We start from the raw sequence: 21,345 nt of genomic DNA, 5'->3' as shown, positions 1-21,345 counted from the left end.
CATCTGGGGTGGCTGCCTCTTTCCTGGTCTCTCCTTGCCCTCCAATTAAGGCAGCTGGTTTCAGATGACACCTGGGACACTTCCCAGGAGCTTGAGAAGCAACAGCTCAAGTGTAGGGAGCACTGGCAGGCAGGAGTCACATCACTCTCACTGCACTCTCCCGCCTGAAGCAGAGTTGCTGGCCTGGGTCTACATCTCCGCCGGGCTCCAGCTAGTGCTGGGCAGGATCACTTTGCTGCAGCTCTGGTAACACCACCTTTGACTCCCCCACCCAGAGGTGGCAATGGCTTCCTACTGTTGCAAATCTCTAGGTTGTATTCCCTTCTGCTGGTCAGTTTCTCAGCTCTTGAAACCTGTATAAACAATTCCCAGGATTCAGCTCATTGTGTTTTGTTTTGGGTTTTTTTGTTTTTGTTTTTTTTTTTGTACTGGTTATTATGTTACTGTCCCTCCTTCTCGATCTCACCCTTTAAGCTATTCTTTGTGATTATGAGGCTGGGCCTCTGTAAATGGCATTTCTCCTTCTCCAACCCGTTTCCCAAATCTGTAAATGAGGGTGAGGGGGGCTGCGGTAGGAAGGAATGCCAGTGGCATTATTGGTTCTATTTTGCAACTTTCCACGTTGCCAGAACCTGTCTTACCAAGACCTATAAAAGACCTCGGAACAAGCCTGAGAGACCCCCGGCCAACCTCACCCCCATCTCAAAAGAGTGAGCCTCAGGCACACGGGCTTCTTTGAACTTTTGACACTCCAGAACCACCTAAACAGCACCCACTCTTCAAAATCTGAGTTTCAGCTCTGAGGGGCTCCTCCTCCAATCTCGTCAGATTTAATACTGTCATCCCCTCCTTCTGTTCCCCAGACCCAGAGTTAGAAGTGACTTCTGGAATTGACACCTTCACATTCCCTTTTGGTCTCCTTGGTCCTCTAATACTTGGCCAACAATTTTTTACATTATTTTTTTCTCATTCTAAGGAACTGATGTAGTTATATTCTGACTGTACTATCTCTGGACCCTGGCTTTTGTCTCCTGGGTTAGAGTATGACTAATACATACAAATTCAGTACTGAATACTGCATTCTGAGACCCAGGCTAGGGTGTGGAGACACAGTGCTGATCAGGAGCACTGGGATCCTTCTCTGGGAGGACTTGCGGTGTATTTGGAAATACAAGTGAATCCATTATTGATGTCTGTGTGGAAAGATTATTATCAAGAAAGTAAGGCATACTGTGGGAATAACAGATGTTATATTACACAAATAGAAACACTTGAACAAAATAGAAACTAAAATCTCACAGATGTTTATTCAAGAAACACATTCACAATATTTTCATCAAATAGAGCAAGGATCATGAGTTCATCCATTCAACAAATGCTTATGGAGCATCTACCAGGAATAAATAAGGTGGACACAACTGTGAACAAAGTAATCAAGGTTCATTCTGATCATGCCTGTGTTTCACTATAGATGACAGGCAACAAACAAGTAATAAGAAAACTTCAAAGCATGAAAGCGGGATGAAGAAAACAAAGTCCAAACTAGGAAGGTACGATTGATATGCTCAGGCTTGCCACAATGCTTCACACAGTGGCGGGCACTTCATAAAAGCTTCACAGGTATTGATTGAGTAAACAGAGGAAGTTTCAGGAGAATCAGGCATTGTCAGATTGGCAGTTTGTTTCACTATTTTTTGTTGTCCTTTACAATGGGAACAACTGATGTGGTTACAAGGAGGTAAGGGGAAGCTTTAGCATAGGGTTTGCTCATGTCAAGAAGAAGGAACTGCTTCTGTCACAGCTGTTGCTGAGGAAGAAAGTCAAGATGGAGAAGTAGGAGACAATATGGAGGGAAAAGGGGAGCAGCAGACAGGTCGGGAGGAGATGAAAAGGTGAGACATCAAGGAGAAGCATGGAAAGGTCTGGAAGAAAGAAGAGTATAAGCAAGAGGAAGGAGAGTAACGGGAAGAGGGGAAGGAGATTGAGGGGCAAAAAGAGAAAACCCAAGAGGAGGTGAGTAGCAGTGTGATCACCAAGTGCTATAGAACCACTTAATCCATGGAACTTTCCTCCTTTCTTTTCCTCTCAGCTTTCAGGGATCATACTTTCTTTAAATTCCTGGAAATTACTCTGATAATCAGCAATCAATCCATGCTTCAACCTTTATTCCTCCACCACCCCCAAAGTTCCCCTGCTACAGGTGTCCATGCCCCTGGGCACTATCCTCCCATTGCAGGAGCGAGGGGTCAGTGACGCTTCTACATAATAGAATGAGGAGTAAATGACCACGTCTAAGGCAAAGATTAAATTGAAAACAGTAGAAAATAAAAGAAAGAAAGCAGTGTGGCATTATACTGACTGATGTTCAAATCATTCATTCTGGAGAAATCTATGTGGTGAACATTCCTATGGACAGGGCTGTCCAGCCAGGAACTCAAAGAAACCTCCTGCCAACAGCCATGCGAGCTTGGTAGTGCATCTTCTAAACCTAATCAAGTCCTCAGAGACCGCAGCCCCAGCAGGGCCAAATGCATTCTCGTGAGAGAATTTCAGCCTGACCACTCATTCAGGCAACCCCTAGATCCCTGGAGCTTAATGAATATGACAGAGTTCATTTTTTATTTGAATATAGCTAACACACAATATTGCATTGGTTTCAGGTGTACGACATAGGGATTCAACAAATCTATATGTTATGCTATGCTCACCATAAATAGAGCTCCCATATTTCACCATACAATGCTATTACAACATAATTGACTATATTCCCTATGCTGTGCCTTTTATTTGCATGACATAAATAAGTGGAAACCTGTATCTCTCACTCCCTTTCACCTATTTTTGCCTTTCCTTTAGTGCCTCACCTCTGGCAACTTTCAGATTTTTCTCTGTGTTTATGGGTCTGTTTCTGCTCTTGTTTCTTTTTTTTCATTGCACATATAAGGATCATATGGGATTTGTCTTTCTCTGTCTGATTTATTTCACTTAGCATAATACCCTTTGAGTCCATCCATGTTGTTGCAAATGGCAAGGTCTCCTTTTTTTTTTTGCGGCTGAGTAACATTCCATTGTATGTGTATACCACATCTTCTTCATCCACTCAATTATAATGGATATTTGGATTGCTTCCATATCTTGGCTGTTGAAAATACTGCTGCAATAAACATATGGTTGCATATATCTTTAAGAATTAGTGTTTTCAGGTTTTCTGGAGTGGGTAAATACTCAGTAGTGGGATTACAGGATCATATGGGATTTCTATTTTAAATATTGGAGGAATCTTCATGCTGTTTTCCACAGTGGCTGTACCAATATGCTTTCCCACAAACAGTGCACAAAGGTTCCTTTTTCTCCAAGTCCTTTCAACACTTGCTATTTCTTTACTATGTAGTTCCAGCCACTCTGACTGGTGGGAGGTGATACCTCCTTGTGCTTTTTATTTGCATTTACCAGGTGATGAGTGATATTGAGCATCTTTTGATGTGTCTGAAAGCTTTAATCAAGTCTAGGCACAGCCTATACACATAACAAAGGTGTTTGATTAATTCACTTATTCATTCACTTTTATTCAACAGATATTATTAGGCCTCCAGGATATATTAGGGGTAGGTGAGGGAAGCCAGACCTCTTCCATCTTCACAGTTCCCAAAGTGGGTTTTGTGACCATAGCCTTAGGAAATTGTGAATATATCCCTGATTGACAATACCAGCAACATTCCAGGTAAAATAAAGGAGGAAGTATTGGGGAAGAATTGACTGAGGCCAAAATTATGTTCAAATTCATTGGGTGACATTTTCTAAATAGCATGTAATATTCTGAAAATGGCTGGTTGTACTGCTCATCTCATAAAATATTTGTCAACTTCTAAGTTTTAAAGAAGCTTTGAAAATCAGTGGATGCCAATGTATGTAAATGATACGGTCATAGCTTATAGGTGATAACTGCCATTTTACAGAAACATCTCTAGCTATGTCATGAATAGAGTTGCTCCATGGGCACACGCCAACCCAAAAGCAGCTGCCAATTTCCTATATCACACAGAGCCGTGCCAGACTCTGTAAGACATGGTTTCTGCGATTATGAAGTTGACAATAATGTTACTCAATTCATTCATTCTAAAGGACAACCAAGACCCAGACTCTGGGCTATGTACTGGGGATAAAGCAATGAATATGACTGGTAGTCCAATTATATTTAATGTTGTACACATTTCAGCAGTGTCTGATAAACACTCTAATGAAGAAATGAAAAGAACATAGGGTTCTAATGAAAAAGGTCAATACATTAGGAAAAGAATCACAGAGCAGCTAAAGCTTATAAGTAATCTTGGAGCCGTGGGATTCAGCAGGAAGGGTTTAGGTGATAGAATTCCATGTAGAGGAAATGATGTGAACACAATGAGGAAGCACAAAGCATGAAAGAGAGTAGTTAGTGATTCAGAATCTGCAACAGCTGCAGTGAGACGTCTTTTTCAAGAATGTCATAAGTCTAGGATTAGGCAGAGATAGTGGGAAAGAGGAAAAACTGAGCATTGGCCACACTCAGCTGCAATCCTTGCAGAGGGAGGGTTGTGATAAAGAAAATAGGCATCTCCCAAATTGCATAAATACAGCTCAGAAAATAGCCCTTTGAGGAAAGAAACTCCAATCTGCCAGGAGTTTGAGATTATACACTTACATGGGACAGAAATTTAAAATGATTTCTCCATATCTCAAAATGGCTAATACATGAGCACAGTGGTTTCTATATCCTAAATGAAAGCACATGGGGAAATTTTGAATTAATTATCAGGGAACCAGTTAGCCACATTTCAAACTCCTTCTCAGAATTCAGTGGTTCTCCACTGGAGTAATTTATTCCCTCAGGGGCATCATACCTCACGGTGAGGTATCATACCCTCAGGGGTGAAGCAGCTGCTGTGTGAAGATCAGGGATGCCACTAAATATGCCACAATGCAGAGGACATCACACTGAAACAAATGGTCATCCAGCTCAAGATGGTAATATGGGTGAGATGAAAAATCCTGCCCTAATTAAAGTGCTAAAAACCAGTTGTGAATTAGAGGATTTGAATAATGACTGCTGAAGAGATCTGGTGGAAATTAATGAGTCTTCAGCCCCACACCACACCCAAGGAAAAGGGATAGGGAAGTACATCCCATTTGAACTTGGGTCCATACAGAGATACCTCAAGGATTCTACTCAGGAGACATATGTTCCCCCAAAAGTTGGAGAAAGAAAAACATGGCCGACTGGTTCCTGACTCATGCCCCTACATCTACTCTTTTACATCCTTAGAGTTTGCATGACAGACTAATGATGTTCTGAGGAGACTATTTGTTGCAGTAGGGGCAGGTTGACCATTTCCTGGATGAGCTGTGTGCTAGAGACAGCTGTCAGGGCTTTGCCTTAGCTCCAGTCCACCAGAGCATAGGGCTCTATAGGGGTGATGAGTATTTGGATGAAGACACAAGCAGTCATACAGAGTAAAGAGTCACTAATTTAAACCAAGTGAAGAAGAAGTAAACTATGGAAAGAGGTTCCACGATAATCTATGAAACACAATGAAAGGGTCAAGTCTAAACATTTCACACACCTACTAAACATGACAGCAGCTAAATGAAACACACATGAATAATGAACCATCCACTTTCCCTTCTCTCTCCTTTCAGAAGAACAAGTCAAAATCCATGGTTAGCGAGTGAGGGATGGGAGAAGAGAAATGGGGTGACTCTGAACCCTGGAAAGTTCGACTATTATGTGAGCCTGGGCATTGTCAATACACACAGGGCTCACCAGAGGCTGTGTTATCATCTGCAGGGGACCAGAAATCTTAGGAAACTCAGTTTTCATGCACAGTGGAGGAAAGAACTAGCCTGATTCAATGCAACTAAAGGGGTCTGAGAAGCAAAATTGGTTATGTTCTGCTCATACATTATTTGTTGGGCTTGGTCAACATTACAAAATCCTGGGATCCCTTAGAAGACAATGAACTCCCCTCTACCACACCTGCCCATCCTTCACAGACAGTGTCTTATTGGACTGGCTGAATAATTGCTGAGTTCTTTTTCAGATACAGGAGCCCATGCTTTATTCTCACTGGTCTTTAAGGCTCTCCAGAGACTAAATTCTTTCCGATGCATGTTCAGACACAAAGCCAGCCTCACTTGCTCTCTCCAGAGGCTTAGAATTAGATAAAAAAGAGCAGGCATGAATTCACTCTAGCAGATACAGAGGAGTGTGTGTGTTGTTCCCCTGGTGACGTTCCTCTGTTTGGCTTCTGGTGAGTTCTGCAACCCAGTAGTGGGTAGCTAGCTGACTCTTCTGAGGTTTCTTCTAAGAAAGGGTGAAACTGGGTAAGGGGTGGGGAGATAAAGAAGAATAGAGTGCAGGAAGCTACCAGAAGGGAGCTTTTTATTAGAGTGAGCAGAGCAGGGGTCCCTGGGTAGCTCAGTCAGTTAAGTGCCTGACTTCAGCTCAAGTCAGGATCTCACAGTTTGCGAGTCCAAGCCCCAAATCGGGCTCTGCACTGACAGCTCAGAGCCTGGGGCCTCATTCGGATTCTGTCTCCCTGTCTCTCTGCCCTGTCTTGAGCGCTCTCTCTCTCTCTCTCTCTCTCAGTAATAAATAATAAACATTAAAAAAAACTTAGGGGGGCGCCTGGGTGGCGCAGTCGGTTGAGCGTCCGACTTCAGCCAGGTCACGATCTCGCGGTCCATGAGTTCGAGCCCCGCGACGGGCTCTGGGCTGATGGCTCAGAGCCTGGAGCCTGCTTCCGATTCTGTCTCCCTGTCTCTCTGCCCCTCCCCCGTTCATGCTCTGTCTCTCTCTGTCCCAAAAATAAATAAAAAACGTTGAAAAAAAAAAAAAAAAAACTTAGAATGAGCAGATCAGATGCAAAGTCCCTGGACCTGGGGTTCCTATTCCGGCTTTGCCACTAACTTGTTAACCCTGGGTCATGCACTGTTTCTCCAGAGAGCTCACGTTGCTGATTCAGTGAACTTGGGATCCATGTTCCTATGATTCATTAACATTATAGCAGTTCAGGGTGGAGAATAGGATCAGGGCACAGGCAAATTTCAGAAATCCAGGAAGCAAGGTGATCACAAATTACAACACGGATCAAACCCACTGCTGAGCGTGCAGATGTTCAACGTTTGTACTTGTCATATGAATTCTGAGACAAAGTCTGTAAAAGTAACCTGGGAGATTAAAAGTGTAGACAAATCAGCTAGTTCCAAATTTTACAGCGGTTTGGCATAGCCAAGCATGTCTAATCTTTTTCTATTCCTGCCCTTGATTTCAAATGCTGGTCATCAGCAGAGCCTCTCTGTTCACCCCCAACTCCTTCTCAGCCTGTCTTTGCCTTCTTGAAGCTCTGTTGCAAACCTTCACAGGCATTCTCTCTTTGACTAGAAAGTAAAAAGTAAAAGGACTTCAGAGCCATAAAGGATAATATGTGGGAAAACAGTGATAAAGGGGAGGAGACTCGATCTAGACAGAGAACTTGAGCTTCCCAAGCCCACATGGCAAGGACAAGCCCCATCCAGGGGAAATGCCAGGGCTCCTCACCCCCTCCAGGGCCTGTTCCCCTAAACCACTCTGGCCCCTCTGTGGCTTCAGAGAAAGGAAAGTTCTGAGTTCCAGGACAAGGGAACTGGAGTCCCGCATTGGAGACAAGAACTTCTGCATCTTGTTGGCCACGTGAATCTGCCTTTAGCCTTCCTCTTTGTTCGATAGTGTCTTTGAAATCTCCATGCAGAAATGTAAGCTCTGTTTTCCTTCTCAGCATCTTCTCCAACACCTCAATGGGTCTCAAAGACTGAACTAGACATTAGAGAGTCTTACAGATCTTTACTCAGATGAGGCGTTATCACCTGCTTCCATGCTCTAAGAGGCAGGCTCACTTGGGGGAGCCTCCACCTCTGTCATGGATGCACTGGTGACATAGATATAAGTTCCTGGCAGGGTATCTGGCACGTAATGTGCTCAGCAAGGATTGGTTTTCTCTCACTGATTTCTTTTCTTCACATGCACCCAGACCCCCCCCCCCCACAAGGTGAGCCACTACTGGGAATGATAAAGGATGTGCTCCTGGAGTGTCCAGCAGCCTTTTTCCCACAAATGCTACAACTCAGATCCCTACATGCACGATGGCTTTCGCCCTGTCCTGCACAGAATCCTGCTCACTGAAGCTTGTGTTCTTCTTTTTCTTCTCCCTTCTCTTTCTGTTCCTTTCACCTTTGCTCACTTCTCTTCTGGTTTTTTTTTTTCCTTCCATGAGTTTTTTATGAAGAATGATAATTGCAGTCAGGTGGGGGAAAATAGAGATGAATGGGGTTGTTCAGTCCTGGATCCCAAGCATCACATGTCTGGAGAGAGGCAGGTGTGCACAGACTGATTCTAGCACCAGAAGGGATGTAATCAGTAACACAGAGAATGGCCGCATACTTCCTGGGAACCATAAGACGATCCAAATTATAAATTTTCCCATAAACTCTGTAATGTTCCCCTTGTAATAATGCTGATTTAAGGGTCATCCAAGAATTTCTATGGCCTTTGTATACCTGGGGCTCTCAGGTCCTTTTTCTTCCATCCTGATCAACAAGTATTCTGAGATTGTGCTGTGACCATGCTTTGTTAGGTTTGAGAGAGGAAGGGGAAACAAATATTTACGGAGTTTTCTCCTATAGGAGGGTGCCTTAGCCTGATACTGTTTTGCCAGATGAAAAGTCTTCCAGCCCTCTCTGTCTTCATCCATCATGAGGGGCTGGAGGTGAAAGAATTCCCAGAACATCAGAATGCTGGAGGTTACAAAATGTAATCACTCTCACAGAGAAATGGCGGTGGGTTAGCCTCTGGGATTGGAGTCAGGAACACAAGTCATGGTAGAATAGCTGAGTAATAGAGTACATGAGGGTGCGTCTATGTTGTGAGGGGTTAATAATGTGGGCACAGGAGTCTACACACATGTAAGTGACATGCTGTTGATGGTCGAACTCTGCATGTACATTGTGTGTTGTGTGCATACAAAATCTGCATATATGTCAGTGTGGACTGAGTGTATGAGCACCACAGGGCGCATGTTCAAGACTGTGAATGTCAAGAATAAGAGTAGAGTATATCTGTGTAATAAAAGTGAGTGTGTGCGGGGCTCCTGGGTGGTTCAGTCAGTTAAGTGTCTGACTGTGGCTCAGGTCATGATCTCCTGGTTCATGAGTTCAAGTCCCGCGTTGGCCTCTGTGCTGACTCCTTCAGATTCTGTGTCTCCCATCCCCAGATCGTGCTCTCTCTCTCTCTCTCTCTCTCTCTCTCTCTCTCTCTCTCTCAAAAATAAGTAATCATTTAAAAAATTAAAAAAGAAAGTGTGTGAGAGACAGCAGTGCAAGTGCAAGGTGCTCTTTCTAAGAGCAGGAATGGGATCCTGGTGAGGCTGTTGTGAAGGTACATGAATGTGTCTCTGAGATAAAGGATATTTTGAAAGTATATATGACCATGTAAGGGGGTGAAAACCTGGTGTTTGGTGCAATGCCCTTCCACAAGCTGAATGGTAGCATAACCATAGAATATTTAAGAGAGAAGTAATAATGTTTCCAAAACGAGGAACACCTTTGTGCATTTCCACAACGTTTGCTTGTTCTTTTTGTTTTGTTCTTTTGGAGCACTTCTGCCAATAAAAGCCTGGTGTCCAGAGGTGGTCAATTTTCTCCATAGCCCATGGACCCTTCCCCTCTCTCACATAGCACATCATCATTCAAACTAGCTCTCAGAAATGCTGTGATTAGTCGAAGACACCTCTGGTTAACCGTTTTCAGGGAAATGTTTAATACTTCCAAGAGTTATTGTAACTCTAATTCCTGGTTGTCTTTACAATGACAACCTATGGATTATACTTCACATATTTGCATTCAATGATGCTCTTAAAACTAATTGAAATATAGAAAATTTTCTTTGTACCTAAGTAATATTTTTGAAGCATTCTCAATGTCTTAATTTTCTTCATAAAATAGAGGAAAATTAGCCCTTCCTGGGGCCTGCTGACCATAAAATGAAGAAAGAAAGTTTGCCTACATTTACCTCTAACCAGTGATTTCAGGAAGGCATCAGTTTCCAACTGTGTAGACTTCACCCCCTGTGTGTCTTACTCCCTGGCTTCTTGCCCTCTAGTAGGGGCAACTCTCACAAGTCCCCAAGTTCCAATCCTGAAGAGTGCCCTGGCCTCCCCGCCCACCATGGGACTGTTCAATGTCACTCATCCTGCTTCCTTCCTCCTGACCGGCATCCCTGGTCTGGAGAGCTCTCACGCCTGGCTAGCAGGGCCACTCTGTGTCATGTATGCTGTGGCCCTCGGAGGCAACACTGTGATCCTGCAGGCCGTGCGAGTGGAGCCCAGCCTCCATGAGCCCATGTACTACTTCCTGTCCATGCTGTCCTTCAGTGACGTGGCCATGTCCATGGCCACACTGCCCACCGTGCTCAGAACCTTCTGCCTCAATGCCCACAACATTGCCTTCGATGCCTGCCTGATTCAGATGTTTCTCATTCATTCCTTCTCCATGATGGAGTCGGGCATTCTGCTGGCCATGAGCTTTGACCGCTATGTGGCCATTTGTGATCCCTTGCGCTATGCCACCGTGCTCACCAATGAAGTCATTGCCGGAATAGGCATAGCTGTGGCTGCTCGGAGCTTCATCACCCTCTTTCCCCTTCTCTTCCTCTTCAAGAGGCTGCCTATCTGCAGATCCAATGTTCTTTCCCACTCCTACTGCCTTCACCCAGACATGATGAAGCTGGCCTGTGCTGATATCACTATCAACAGCATCTATGGACTCTTTGTTCTTGTATCCACCTTTGGCATGGACGTGTTTCTTATCTTCCTCTCCTATGTGCTCATTCTGCACTCGGTCATGGCCATCGCTTCCCGAGAGGAACGCCTGAAAGTTCTCAACACATGCGTGTCACATATCTTGGCTGTACTTGTGTTTTACGTACCGATGATTGGGGTCTCCACAGTGCACCGCTTTGGGAAGCATGCCCCACGCTATGTACACGTCCTCATGTCCAATGTTTACCTCTTTGTACCTCCTGTGCTCAACCCTCTCATTTACAGCGCCAAGACAAAGGAGATCCGCCGAGCCATTGTCCGTATGTTTCCGCGCATGAAAACATGACTTTCACGCTTGCCTTTAATATCTGATGTTGACTGTAGCCATAAGTCTTTATCCGTGGTGTTATTGTCATCATCACCGTCATCATCTTCAATCACAAATAATAAAATAGATGTGTGTGGCGTGGGAAAAGTAAAAGGTCAGAAAGTGGAGATAACACAAAAGAAATGGTAGTACAATCAGCAAACCTCAGTGGCATTCATAGAGAGGTGAATGTTGGTGATTAGATAACATTTTCCTGAGGAAGATTGATGTAAGCTAGGAATCATTTTTTATAACAGAGCTATTACCAATATTATAATAACTAATAAATTGAGTGTCATCACTAAAAGTGTCTGGTTCTATAAGAAATTGATGTGATTTAATGCATTTAACCTTCCTCACAATCTCATGAGGTGTAGAGAATTAAGTCAGTTTTTCAGAATAACATAGATGATAGGTGATTCAGATGAGACTCAGTTCTTGTCTATCTCCACTCTGTGTGTCTAACCCCAACAAGGACCACCCTCTGTCGAGTTGGCCTCACTATTAACATTACCACAGTTATCCTTCCCTTCATCATCACTGTCACCTTGAACATTCATGAGTGCTTCAAAACACTCAAAGCACAAAGTGAAATTTGATGTATTGTCAGAACTTGCTATACGATGTATGACCCCAGAAAGCTGAAAGAAGCTGACATCTAGAAGAAACTCCAGATTCTTCTCTGCTTCCTTCATCTTCTCACTAAACCATCCTCTCACAGGGAGGTTCAATATCTGAACCATAGACCTTTTTTCTTTTCGACATTGTACTAATAAAATGATTTTTCTTTGTCTTCCTTTCTTGGGATTTTAATTTTCTTCTACATAATGATGTGGTAACAGATGTCAAAAATCATGTCTTTCTAGAATTTCTAGCTAAAAAGCCCTGGGAGAGGCAATAGAGAATTTATGACTTAGACACTAGAAAATAATTATTTTGCACCTTCTATTAGATCGGCTTTCCTGCATTCTCTTTCCTTGAAACCAGGGAGGTAGGATACAATAAGAAATTCCTTGGCAGAATTAGAGTACTCTCAGATGAGGTTTGGGCTTACATCTAGACTAATTAAAGGAGATGCCCTATTGAGATTGACGTACACACAAGGGAAACTGGGCCAGATACCCCAGCACAGCTGAGCATAAAGTTATCTAGAGTTTTCTTTTTTTTTAATATGAAATTTATTGTCAAATTGGTTTCCATACAACACCCAGTGCTCATCCCAACAGGTGCCCTTCTCAATACCCATCACCCACCCCCCCCCAAGGGAATATGAAAGTGAAGTATCAAGTGCCAAAGGGAGGGAACTATTTCTGAATGGAAACAATATAAGCATTTGGGATTCCGGGTTCCATATATGCCCATAAGTGAAATAAGAGAATCATAATGTCAGTGCCCTTGTAACATAACTCAGCATGAGTTCAAATGGGAAATAATGAGTCAGACTATGGTCTTCAGTCAGTTTAAGTAATATATATGTACATTTTTTCTTAAGTAGGCTCCACACCCCATGGAGGGCTTTAACTCACGATGCTGAGATCAAGACCTGAGCTGAGAACAAAAGTCAGATGCTTAGCTGAGCCACCCAGGCACCCCAATAATGACCTTTTTGATTCATACAAGAAGCATTGCATCAGTTAATAATAAGAGTAGTAATTTATTATGCCTTGAGAGTCAGATTAAGTTATTATATAGGTGCAAAGGCAAGGGTTGGGGACCCTTCTATATATGAAAATGAGGAAAACGTTCTCTGATTCCAACCCCAGGGAGAAGAAGAAGATGACCTTTTCACTACAGGCCTAACATTGACAGCCAAGGGTAGAAAGAAGAAACGACAAGGAGCACTGGAATAGGAGCCTCCTATACGTGCCGCTGGCTCCTCTCCACTTTATTTCCTCCCTTCTTTCTTCATTTTCAGTTACCAATGTGGCTTGTTTACCGGGTATAAGAAGAAACATTCCTATGTTTCTCCTCCTCTTATGAAGTACTTCGGAAGAACTTAGGGCCACTACTGTGTCTTCCGTCCCCAGACGGTGGAGATTAAGCCCTGCTTTTTGCTAAAATGGAAACTCTCTCTTGTCTGTCTTTATTTAACAAGCTTTTCTTTAAACTTAACCTTTTTCCCTATTGACATGGGAAAATACCTGGATTTGGCCAACTAAAAAGAGAAAAGAATATTTTACACTTCTTTTATTATATGCCCCTTAGTTCTGCCTTAGAAAATTAGGTCACAGGGCGCCTGGATGGCTCAGTAGGTTAAGCGTCTGACTTCGGCTCAGGTGTCGTGACCTCGCAGTCCATGGATTCGAGCCTCACCTCGGGCTCTGTGCTGGCAGCTTGAAGCCTGGAGCCTGCTTCGATTCTGTGTCTCCCTCTCTTTCTGCTCCTCCCCCATTCACACTCTGTCTCTATCTTTCTCAAAAATGAATAAACATGAAAAAAGAAAACAAATGTGAGTTAAAAAAAAAGAAAAAGAAAAAAGAAAATTAGGTTACCTAAGAAAACTACATACTGAACTTGGCTCAGCTAAGTTTGCAGGGGAACAATACTGAGGTTTGTAGGGGAAAATGTCTGAGTAATAAAGGTCATGCTTTTGCATTGCCTGTCAGGGGTGCATAGTTCATCCTCCAGGGCCTGCATTGGGCGGGTCAATAAAGAGATGGAACTAGAACAAGACTTACAGTAGGGTAGGATTCCTGACCCCCGTGCCTCATAGTAAGACTCACAGTAAAATCAATACAACTAGAATGTGATGCAGAATTGAGAAAACACACCTCCACGTTGTGTGGCCTTCCATGCAACTAATTTCTGTGTGAGCCCAGGAAGTGGGAGAACCTTCAGAAATGAGAGCAGGGTAACAGAGGGCTATGACCAGGCCCCTGAGCATGGCTGATCATCAGCCCCACTTTCTCAGTCCCACTGAGGTTCACCCCACCTCCAGGAAGCCATCTCCACACTTGATCAGTTCTGCTAGGATGGGACAGCTTTGCTGCTGCTGTTGTAATTCAGCAGGATGAGAAGCGCTCTTCCCCAGAATCAGGGGTACAGACGATCTTTCTTCTGGGTTACAGTTCTCCCCAGCAAGGGCATTGCCTCGTCAGGAGAATATCCGACCCTCTTTGGTCAGCTGCACGTATTTTCCCACCATGCTGATGCAGGGTGGACTCAGGACCCTGCACCACTCTGTTTCATGTTCAGGAAAGAGGGGATCCACGTGTTGGTGGCTGTGCACTGAGCACAGGAATGCCCTCCAGACAGCTCAGTGGGGTGTGTGCCCTGAAGAGGGCTAAAGTTTCATAGAAACAAAGAACAACTCCTGAAGTCAGCAGTCACTTTGTGAATTACTATCTTCCCAACTTCAAACAAGTAATTGGGTCCCTGCTGAGCAATTACCCCATGCAGGGGAAGAGGAGGACCTCTTATCAAGCAGCACCTGAACACGAATGTCTGTTGGGAAGGTCATGGAGAAGTCGTGGCTGCTGGTTGACCCAAGAGCTGGACCCCAGCAGTGGGGGCTTCTCACCCCTGATGCTGTCCTTGGAATGTGCATAGAGTTTGTCTTCCCTCTCCCTAACGCAGCCCCAAGGAAATGGCCTTGAGATAGTCATGTCTTGCTGAAACCTTCTATAAAATATACATGATTGAGCCCAGGTAAAACCTCCATAGAAACTTAAATTTTTTTTTCTTAATGTTTATTTAGTTTTGAGAGAAAGAGAGACAGACACAGAGAGAGCACAAGTGGAGGAGGGGCAGAGAGAGAGGGAGACACAGAATCCACAAAATCCAAAGCAGGTTCCAGGCTCTGAGCTGTCAGCAGAGAGCCCAACACAGGGTTTGAACCCACGAACTGCGAAATCATGACCTGAGCTGAAGTCAGATGCTTAACTGACTGAGCCACCCAGGCGACCCCCTGTATACAAACTTTTAAGATTCTGGCAGCAGGTGTGAAGATGTACTGGCCTTGGGTCATCCAGGACAAACCTAGTATGTAAGTTTCCTTGTTAAATCTGCCACCTACAGATCTGGGGCAGCCTGCATCTTTCTCCGGGTTCTTCCTGTCCTCAGAATACGGGGGTCAGTTTCAAATAATACTTGGGAACCTCTAGAGGATCTTTCAAGCCAAAGTCAGAGGCCAACAGCTTGTTCAATGGATTTGTCAGATTAGGTGTAGGTGTATGTGGTTTGTATTCATATTTCTCATATGAAGTGTTTTTATTCTTTTTTCTTTTCTGCTATTACCTGTGGAAAACTTCTTTATCAAATATATGTAAGAAAATAAATAGAGGAGATACTTTATCTGTTTTTTTTTTCAACATTTTTTATTTATTTTTGGGACAGAGAGAGACAGAGCATGAACGGGGGAGGGGCAGAGAGAGAGGGAGACACAGAATCGGAAACAGGCTCCAGGCTCTGAGCCATCAGCCCAGAGCCCGATGCGGGGCTCGAACTCACGGACTGCGAGATCGTGACCTGGCTGAAGTCGGGCGCTTAACCGACTGCGCCACCCAGGCGCCCCTTTCCTGGTTTATTTTCAATACACTTTCTTAACTGTGTTAGCCTTCAAACCACACGAAATATTATAAACAGGTTTATAAATGTATCATTTATTTAGATATCAGATTAAATACTAACCTTACCAGTTTGAACACATGCAATTTATGTCCAAAAGAAAAGTTTTCTTTTAACATACTGTTAATTAGTAACTTGATCAATATTTTTTAGGCAGCAGTAAAACATATACATATATACATGAATAAATGTAAAGGATTTTTTCTATATTAATGAATTAAGAACTTTTAATTTTCTGCCTCCTCAGTATATTTTTCTTTAATTCACAGTCAGTATGCATAGGTCATATTTACTGTGTGTGTGTGCGTGTGTGTGCATGTGTGTGCGTGTGTGTGTGTGTGTGTGTGTACACCCCAGTGGTCCTTGTCCAACTATGGATTGGCAGGTGAACAGTTCTAGAACAATGAAAGGGATTTCTCACTTTTTTTGTGCAGTGATCCCTTACTTATTCAGAGCTTAGCCCAGCACATTTATATTCAACTGGTGAGACACACACAAGAAAACATTCCCAGTGTCACATGCTCTTTGTTATCAGGAAGCAGTGCTTATCACTGCCCCCTCCCCAGTGCTCAGCACAGGTTAGTCATTCCATGCATGTTTGCTAAAGGAATAAATAAGGCATCACTGAACAAAATGATGACAGAAATACTTTGTGTTACACCTAGCACTCACTCTGCCCCTTATTCTGTGACTTTTCAATTCTGTGGTTGGAGAACCTATGAAATACTGAAGTCAGCCATATGGTTTCTGATATTCAGTTATAGATACCAAAGCATTAGGATATAAAAATAGTTTTAAAAGAAGAGGAAAGATTCCCATTGTAATTGTAAGCATGACTTTAAGGGCCGTGGGTTAATCTTTCTCGTTCCTTTCTTTTTCGCTCATATCTGTGTGGAGAGTTAGTTTATATCCGATTTTTGGACCCATACATAGAGAAGGATGGTTTTCCAGGTGACTGAGAGAGGGATTCTCTGGACTGGGAGGGGATGGCCAGTAGCTTTTCCAGCTTTGTGGCTCTCGGGCGCCGTCTATTGTGCAAACAGCGCAAAGGAACACCGATTTTTGAGGCCACTTGTGTGTCTCAGAGCTAAGACTGTTTCCAGAAGATGTCTAGCTCCCTCCCTCTGTTCCAACCCTAGAGCTCTCCAAACCTTCCTTCCAAGGGGTACACGCAGTTCAGAATTTTATTCTGTACTGTGGCGCTATCTTGCACCTGCTTCCTCTATAGCCTGCACCTGTCATCAGTACAGTCTTCCTTACTCAGTGATCTTTATCTGTTTATCTCTGGTTCCCTTCAGGCTGAGGTTAAAACCTCCTGGAAAAGCTTATTTGTTGAACACTTCTGAGATTCTCAAATGCTTAGGAGCACCACAGCATTGCTTGATCCTCTCAGGTGCATGAGGACTTGGACCTTGTAAGGCTTGTTCCCAGTTTCACCAGTCAATCTCAAGGTCACCTGCCCAGATTTCTGTTTAGGTTACCATCCTCTCCTGTTGGGGGTGAATGTTTGTGATGGGGGGGGGCATTTCTTGTTGAAATAAGTTTGGTTATTACCCTTCACTCCACTGCTCCCTACCAAATACTTTCTAACTTTGTGCTTTGGCTATAACTATCTTGTTCGAGGGTACTTGTCATTTCTCTGTCATCTAATACTGTCGAAGATGTTATCTCTATATTTTTATTCTGTTTCATTTTTTGTAATGGATGGTGAATTTTGCATTCAGGTGGTGTTCAGAGAAGATTCAGATATATATTGTTGCTATGTTTAGGGCAATATCATGTCACTCAGTCCTTATGGCTTTATTTTTTAAAAGTTATTTGATGATGATTTGAGAAACCAAATATGGAAAAGGATGTTTCTTTAAAAAGTGTTAAGTTTCTGCCTCAGTGTCTGCCTCCTCCAGTCATCCAATAGAGCTGACATATGCCATAGCCTGCCCTCTGTCCAGTGAAAGCTGCCATGCTTGTGTTTACTTCTGTCAAGTGTTGACGTGCCCTATGTGGGTTGTGCTCTATGTGTTTTGCATGAATTTTCAGATGATTACTCTCTCCTCCTGGCTGTTACTCTACAGGGATTATGCTCTCTGAATGTCCTGATATTCTTCAGCTTCTCTACTTTACTCTACAGCTCTGCTGTAGCATGTGCTGAAGTCTCTGGGCTTGGGTGCTCACTAAAGCCATGAAAGTCCATATTCCAGCAAATTGTGGGCCCAACTGCCATTGCCTCTGAAGCAGACTCGCCCCACCATCAATCACTGGTATCTGTTAACCTTCCATTTAGAGTGCTAACTAGCTCTCTAGAAGAAAGTTAGTCATCCCCCAAGTCAAGTCCAAGGAATAGAAATATATGATTTTTTCCACAAATTTTTTCTCCTTGTTTTAACTTGTAAAGTTCAGGTGTAAACATTTGTATTGCATAGTCAGAATGTCAAGCATATAGGTTCCATTTTATAAGACTCATAAATAGTCTTATTTATTTCAAAAGTCAAAAGTTGGTCACAGCTATTGTGTGTCTTTAATTTTTAAAGTTTAAAGATACTCAAAGTATTATTCCTTTAAAATGTATTAGGTGATACCTTTGATCTCAAGTAACAATCTTCAGTTATAGCATGGTTTACATAGGTGTTTGTCTGTTTTGAGATTTACTTGAAAGCATAGATGTAACTAGTTCATTGGGACAAATAAAAGAGCCTAATTGAAGACCCTCTTCCTTGTTAGATCTGAGAGAAGTCATCTGTGGCAACTTGTGACATAGTTAATTACAGCGTAAGGCAGTCCGATGTATTGAGTTAATGGGTTATACCCAGGATATCCCATACAACTAATAGCAGATACCGAGCAGAGGTACATTTACAGGAGGAGATTGAAACGCTCCAGGGCCAAAATCAGCAAGAACAACAAACTCCTAGGGTACTTAGGTTCCCAGAAGATCTCTCCCTGATCAAAGCTTAGGCTTAAAAAACATTTTGTGTAGCCTCTTACGAATTTCTTTAGTCTTAATGGAATAGATAATTGGGTTGAGCATTGGAGGCACAAAGAGATATACCAGGGACATTAACTTGTGCACATACTCAGGGGCATGCTTCCCAAATCGATGAACCATGGACACACTAACCATGGGTACATAGAAGATGAGCACAGCACAGATGTGTGACACACATGTATTGAGTGTCTTAAGCCTCTCCTCCTGGGAGGCAATAGCCAGTACAGAGCGCAGTATGAGCACGTAGGAGAGGAGGATGAGCACTGAGTCTACACCAAAGGCGGAGATAACAATGAACAAGCCATACATGCTATTGATGGTGGTATCTCCACAGGGCAGGTGGATCAGGTCTGGGTGCAAACAGTAGGAATGGGTTAACACATTGGCCTTACAGAAAGGCAGCCTCTTCAGAAGGAATGGCAATGGAAAGACCATGCAGAAGCTGCGGATGATGATGGATATGCCCATGTGAGCCACACGGATATCAGTGAGCACTGAAGAATAACGCAAGGGGTTACAGATGGCCACATAGCGATCAAAACTCATGGCCAGCAGGATCCCAGATTCTGTCCAGGAGAAAAGGTGGATGAAGAACATCTGGGTCAAGCAGGCATCGAAGGCAGTCTCCGGGGCATGAAAGCACAAGGCAGCCAGTACGGTGGGCAATGTAGAAAAGGACACGCCCAGGTCATTGACAGACAACAGAGACAGGAAGTAGTACATAGGCTGGTGCAAGCTCTGCTCCTCCTTTATGATGAAGAGAATTAGGATGTTACCCAGGATGGAGACAGCATAAAGCAGCAAGAGGAGGGCCGCTAACCAGTGCTGTAGGTCCTCCATCTCTGGGAAGCCTGTTAGTGTGAAGCTGGTGGTGCTAGAGGTATTAGTCCCAAAACTTCCCATGAGGATCCCTGAGTGGCTTTTGGGGAAAGAGAACCAGAGCAAAGTGAGGTCAGAAAGTGGAAGATCAGGAGTGGTCACTGTCCTCAGGATGGAAGGGGCAATGATACTTAGAGTCCATGACAGTTAGATCATGAAAGGGTCAGGAAGGAACAGGTAAGAGGCTGTTTTATTTCGGAACTTCTATAGTCTTACCATATCCACAGATGGGTCATGGGCTCCAAATCCGTCTCCACAGATACCCTTTGACTCTTTTTTGAGGGTCAGATATTATCCCTTATTCTTGTTGTCTCTGTGTGTTCTTTACAGAAAGAATCAAATCTTTCTCCATTAGTGGAAAGTGATTTTACCCTTTATTCCTACCAGTTCTTAGCTACCACCTTCTTCAAGAAGTGAGGTACGGGATGTCTTCCTTAACCCTCCTGGTTTACTGATTCATTCATTCTTGTGAACGGGATGACATCTCCATCTATGCTCTGCACCGTTTCTCCTCTCTTACCTGCACTCAGCCATCACTCCAGCTCCTTTCTCACCCTCTCTTTGTTGCTTGAGCCCCTCACTTATTTGTCAAGGGTCCAGAATCTCTGATTCCTCCACAGCTGCCTGCTTTAGATTGCCCTCTCCTGCATGTTCACATTTTTTCTTCTCTGTTTAGATGAAGAATTCTCAAACTGTACTGCATGTTAGATTCATGTGAGGAGGTTTAAAAAGCTCCTTTGTCTGGGTCACACTCTTATCAATTAAATCAGAATCTCTGTCAGTGGGTCTCAAAAATACTTTTTTTTATTTCCCAGGTAAATGTGATAGGCAGCCAAGTGTGAAAATCAGGGGCTTAGATCACTCCCATAAGCTTCAGCTATGTCCTACCTTACACCAACTTCTTTGTTGAGGAACAATTTCATGATCTACTGTCATGAGAAATAAACAAACAATAATCTTCTATAACCATTCACTTCTTTTTTCTCATTCATAATTAAAATTTTCAAAATTATTTTCTATTTATAATGTGCTTCTTTGTCTCTTCTCTGTACATCAATGATCCCAAATTTATGTAGCTCAGATTTCTTTTCCAGTTGTAGACACAAACATTCAATTCCCTGTTGGACCATCAATTGTAAGAGCTTATCTGCATCTCAAAAATAACATCCAAAGTTGAACTTGTTGTTAATCACCGTATTTGATCCTCTCCAATATTTATCATCTCATGAAAGCCCATCTCCATCTACCAATGCACTCAAGCCAGAAAAACCTAGGAGGCATCTCTCACCCTTTCCCGTACCAAGATCTAATTAACCTATTACCATCTTTCCAGACTATAACACTGGCTTCTCTCCTTCATCGCACTTCCAACTGTCATCCATCCATCTCCCTCAGCATCTGCAACCAGGATGTCTGTAGAACCTTCCTTAATGATTACCCAGCTTCGTGTCATGCCCCTCTCCCATCCATTCTCCACAACAGAACCAAATTATTTCTTTATAAGTAAAATGGTGTTACACTCCCACTGAAAATCTTCTAATGGGTTCCTTTACCTTTAGAAATAAGAATTCATGCATCCTTACTTTGAAGCATCATCAGCACTACCTGGGAAGGTGTTACCTTCCAGTTATTCAAATCACTCATTACTTCTCTGTTCATGGTTGTGTGCCACTGTTACACAATCCCATACATATTTTTCTTCATGACTCATCACACTTTAAAAT

At 43.1% G+C, this 21,345-nt stretch overlaps 2 protein-coding genes across 3 annotated transcripts; one reads left to right on the top strand and one right to left on the bottom strand.

Moving 5' to 3' along the window:
- Positions 1–10,233: 10,233 nt before the first annotated feature.
- LOC112865692 (olfactory receptor 51I2) lies at positions 10,234–19,831 on the top strand. 2 transcript variants are annotated; one of them, XM_086679423.1, is made up of 2 exons: positions 10,234–11,146; positions 19,806–19,831. In XM_086679423.1, the coding sequence occupies exons 1-2, from the start codon at positions 10,234–10,236 to the stop codon at positions 19,829–19,831; spliced, it is 939 nt and encodes a 312-aa protein (XP_086535549.1). The 2 variants fall into 2 exon arrangements, with proteins under 2 accessions (XP_086535549.1, XP_086535548.1); XM_086679422.1 differs by lacking the exon at positions 19,806–19,831 and having other exon boundaries at positions 10,234–11,172.
- Positions 18,701–19,645, bottom strand: LOC112865062 (olfactory receptor 51I2-like). Its single transcript, XM_025928098.1, has one exon. It carries the CDS (start codon positions 19,643–19,645, stop codon positions 18,701–18,703), a length of 945 nt encoding a protein of 314 aa, XP_025783883.1.
- Positions 19,832–21,345: the final 1,514 nt, after the last annotated feature.

The sequence above is a fragment of the Puma concolor genome, chromosome D1 (genome assembly GCF_028749965.1).
Source record: "Puma concolor isolate L17-30 chromosome D1, mPumCon1.1.hap2, whole genome shotgun sequence".
Lineage (NCBI taxonomy): Eukaryota > Metazoa > Chordata > Mammalia > Carnivora > Felidae > Puma > Puma concolor.
The sequence above is the reverse complement of the archived record's forward strand: the minus strand, read 5'-3'. Positions and strand labels throughout refer to the sequence as shown.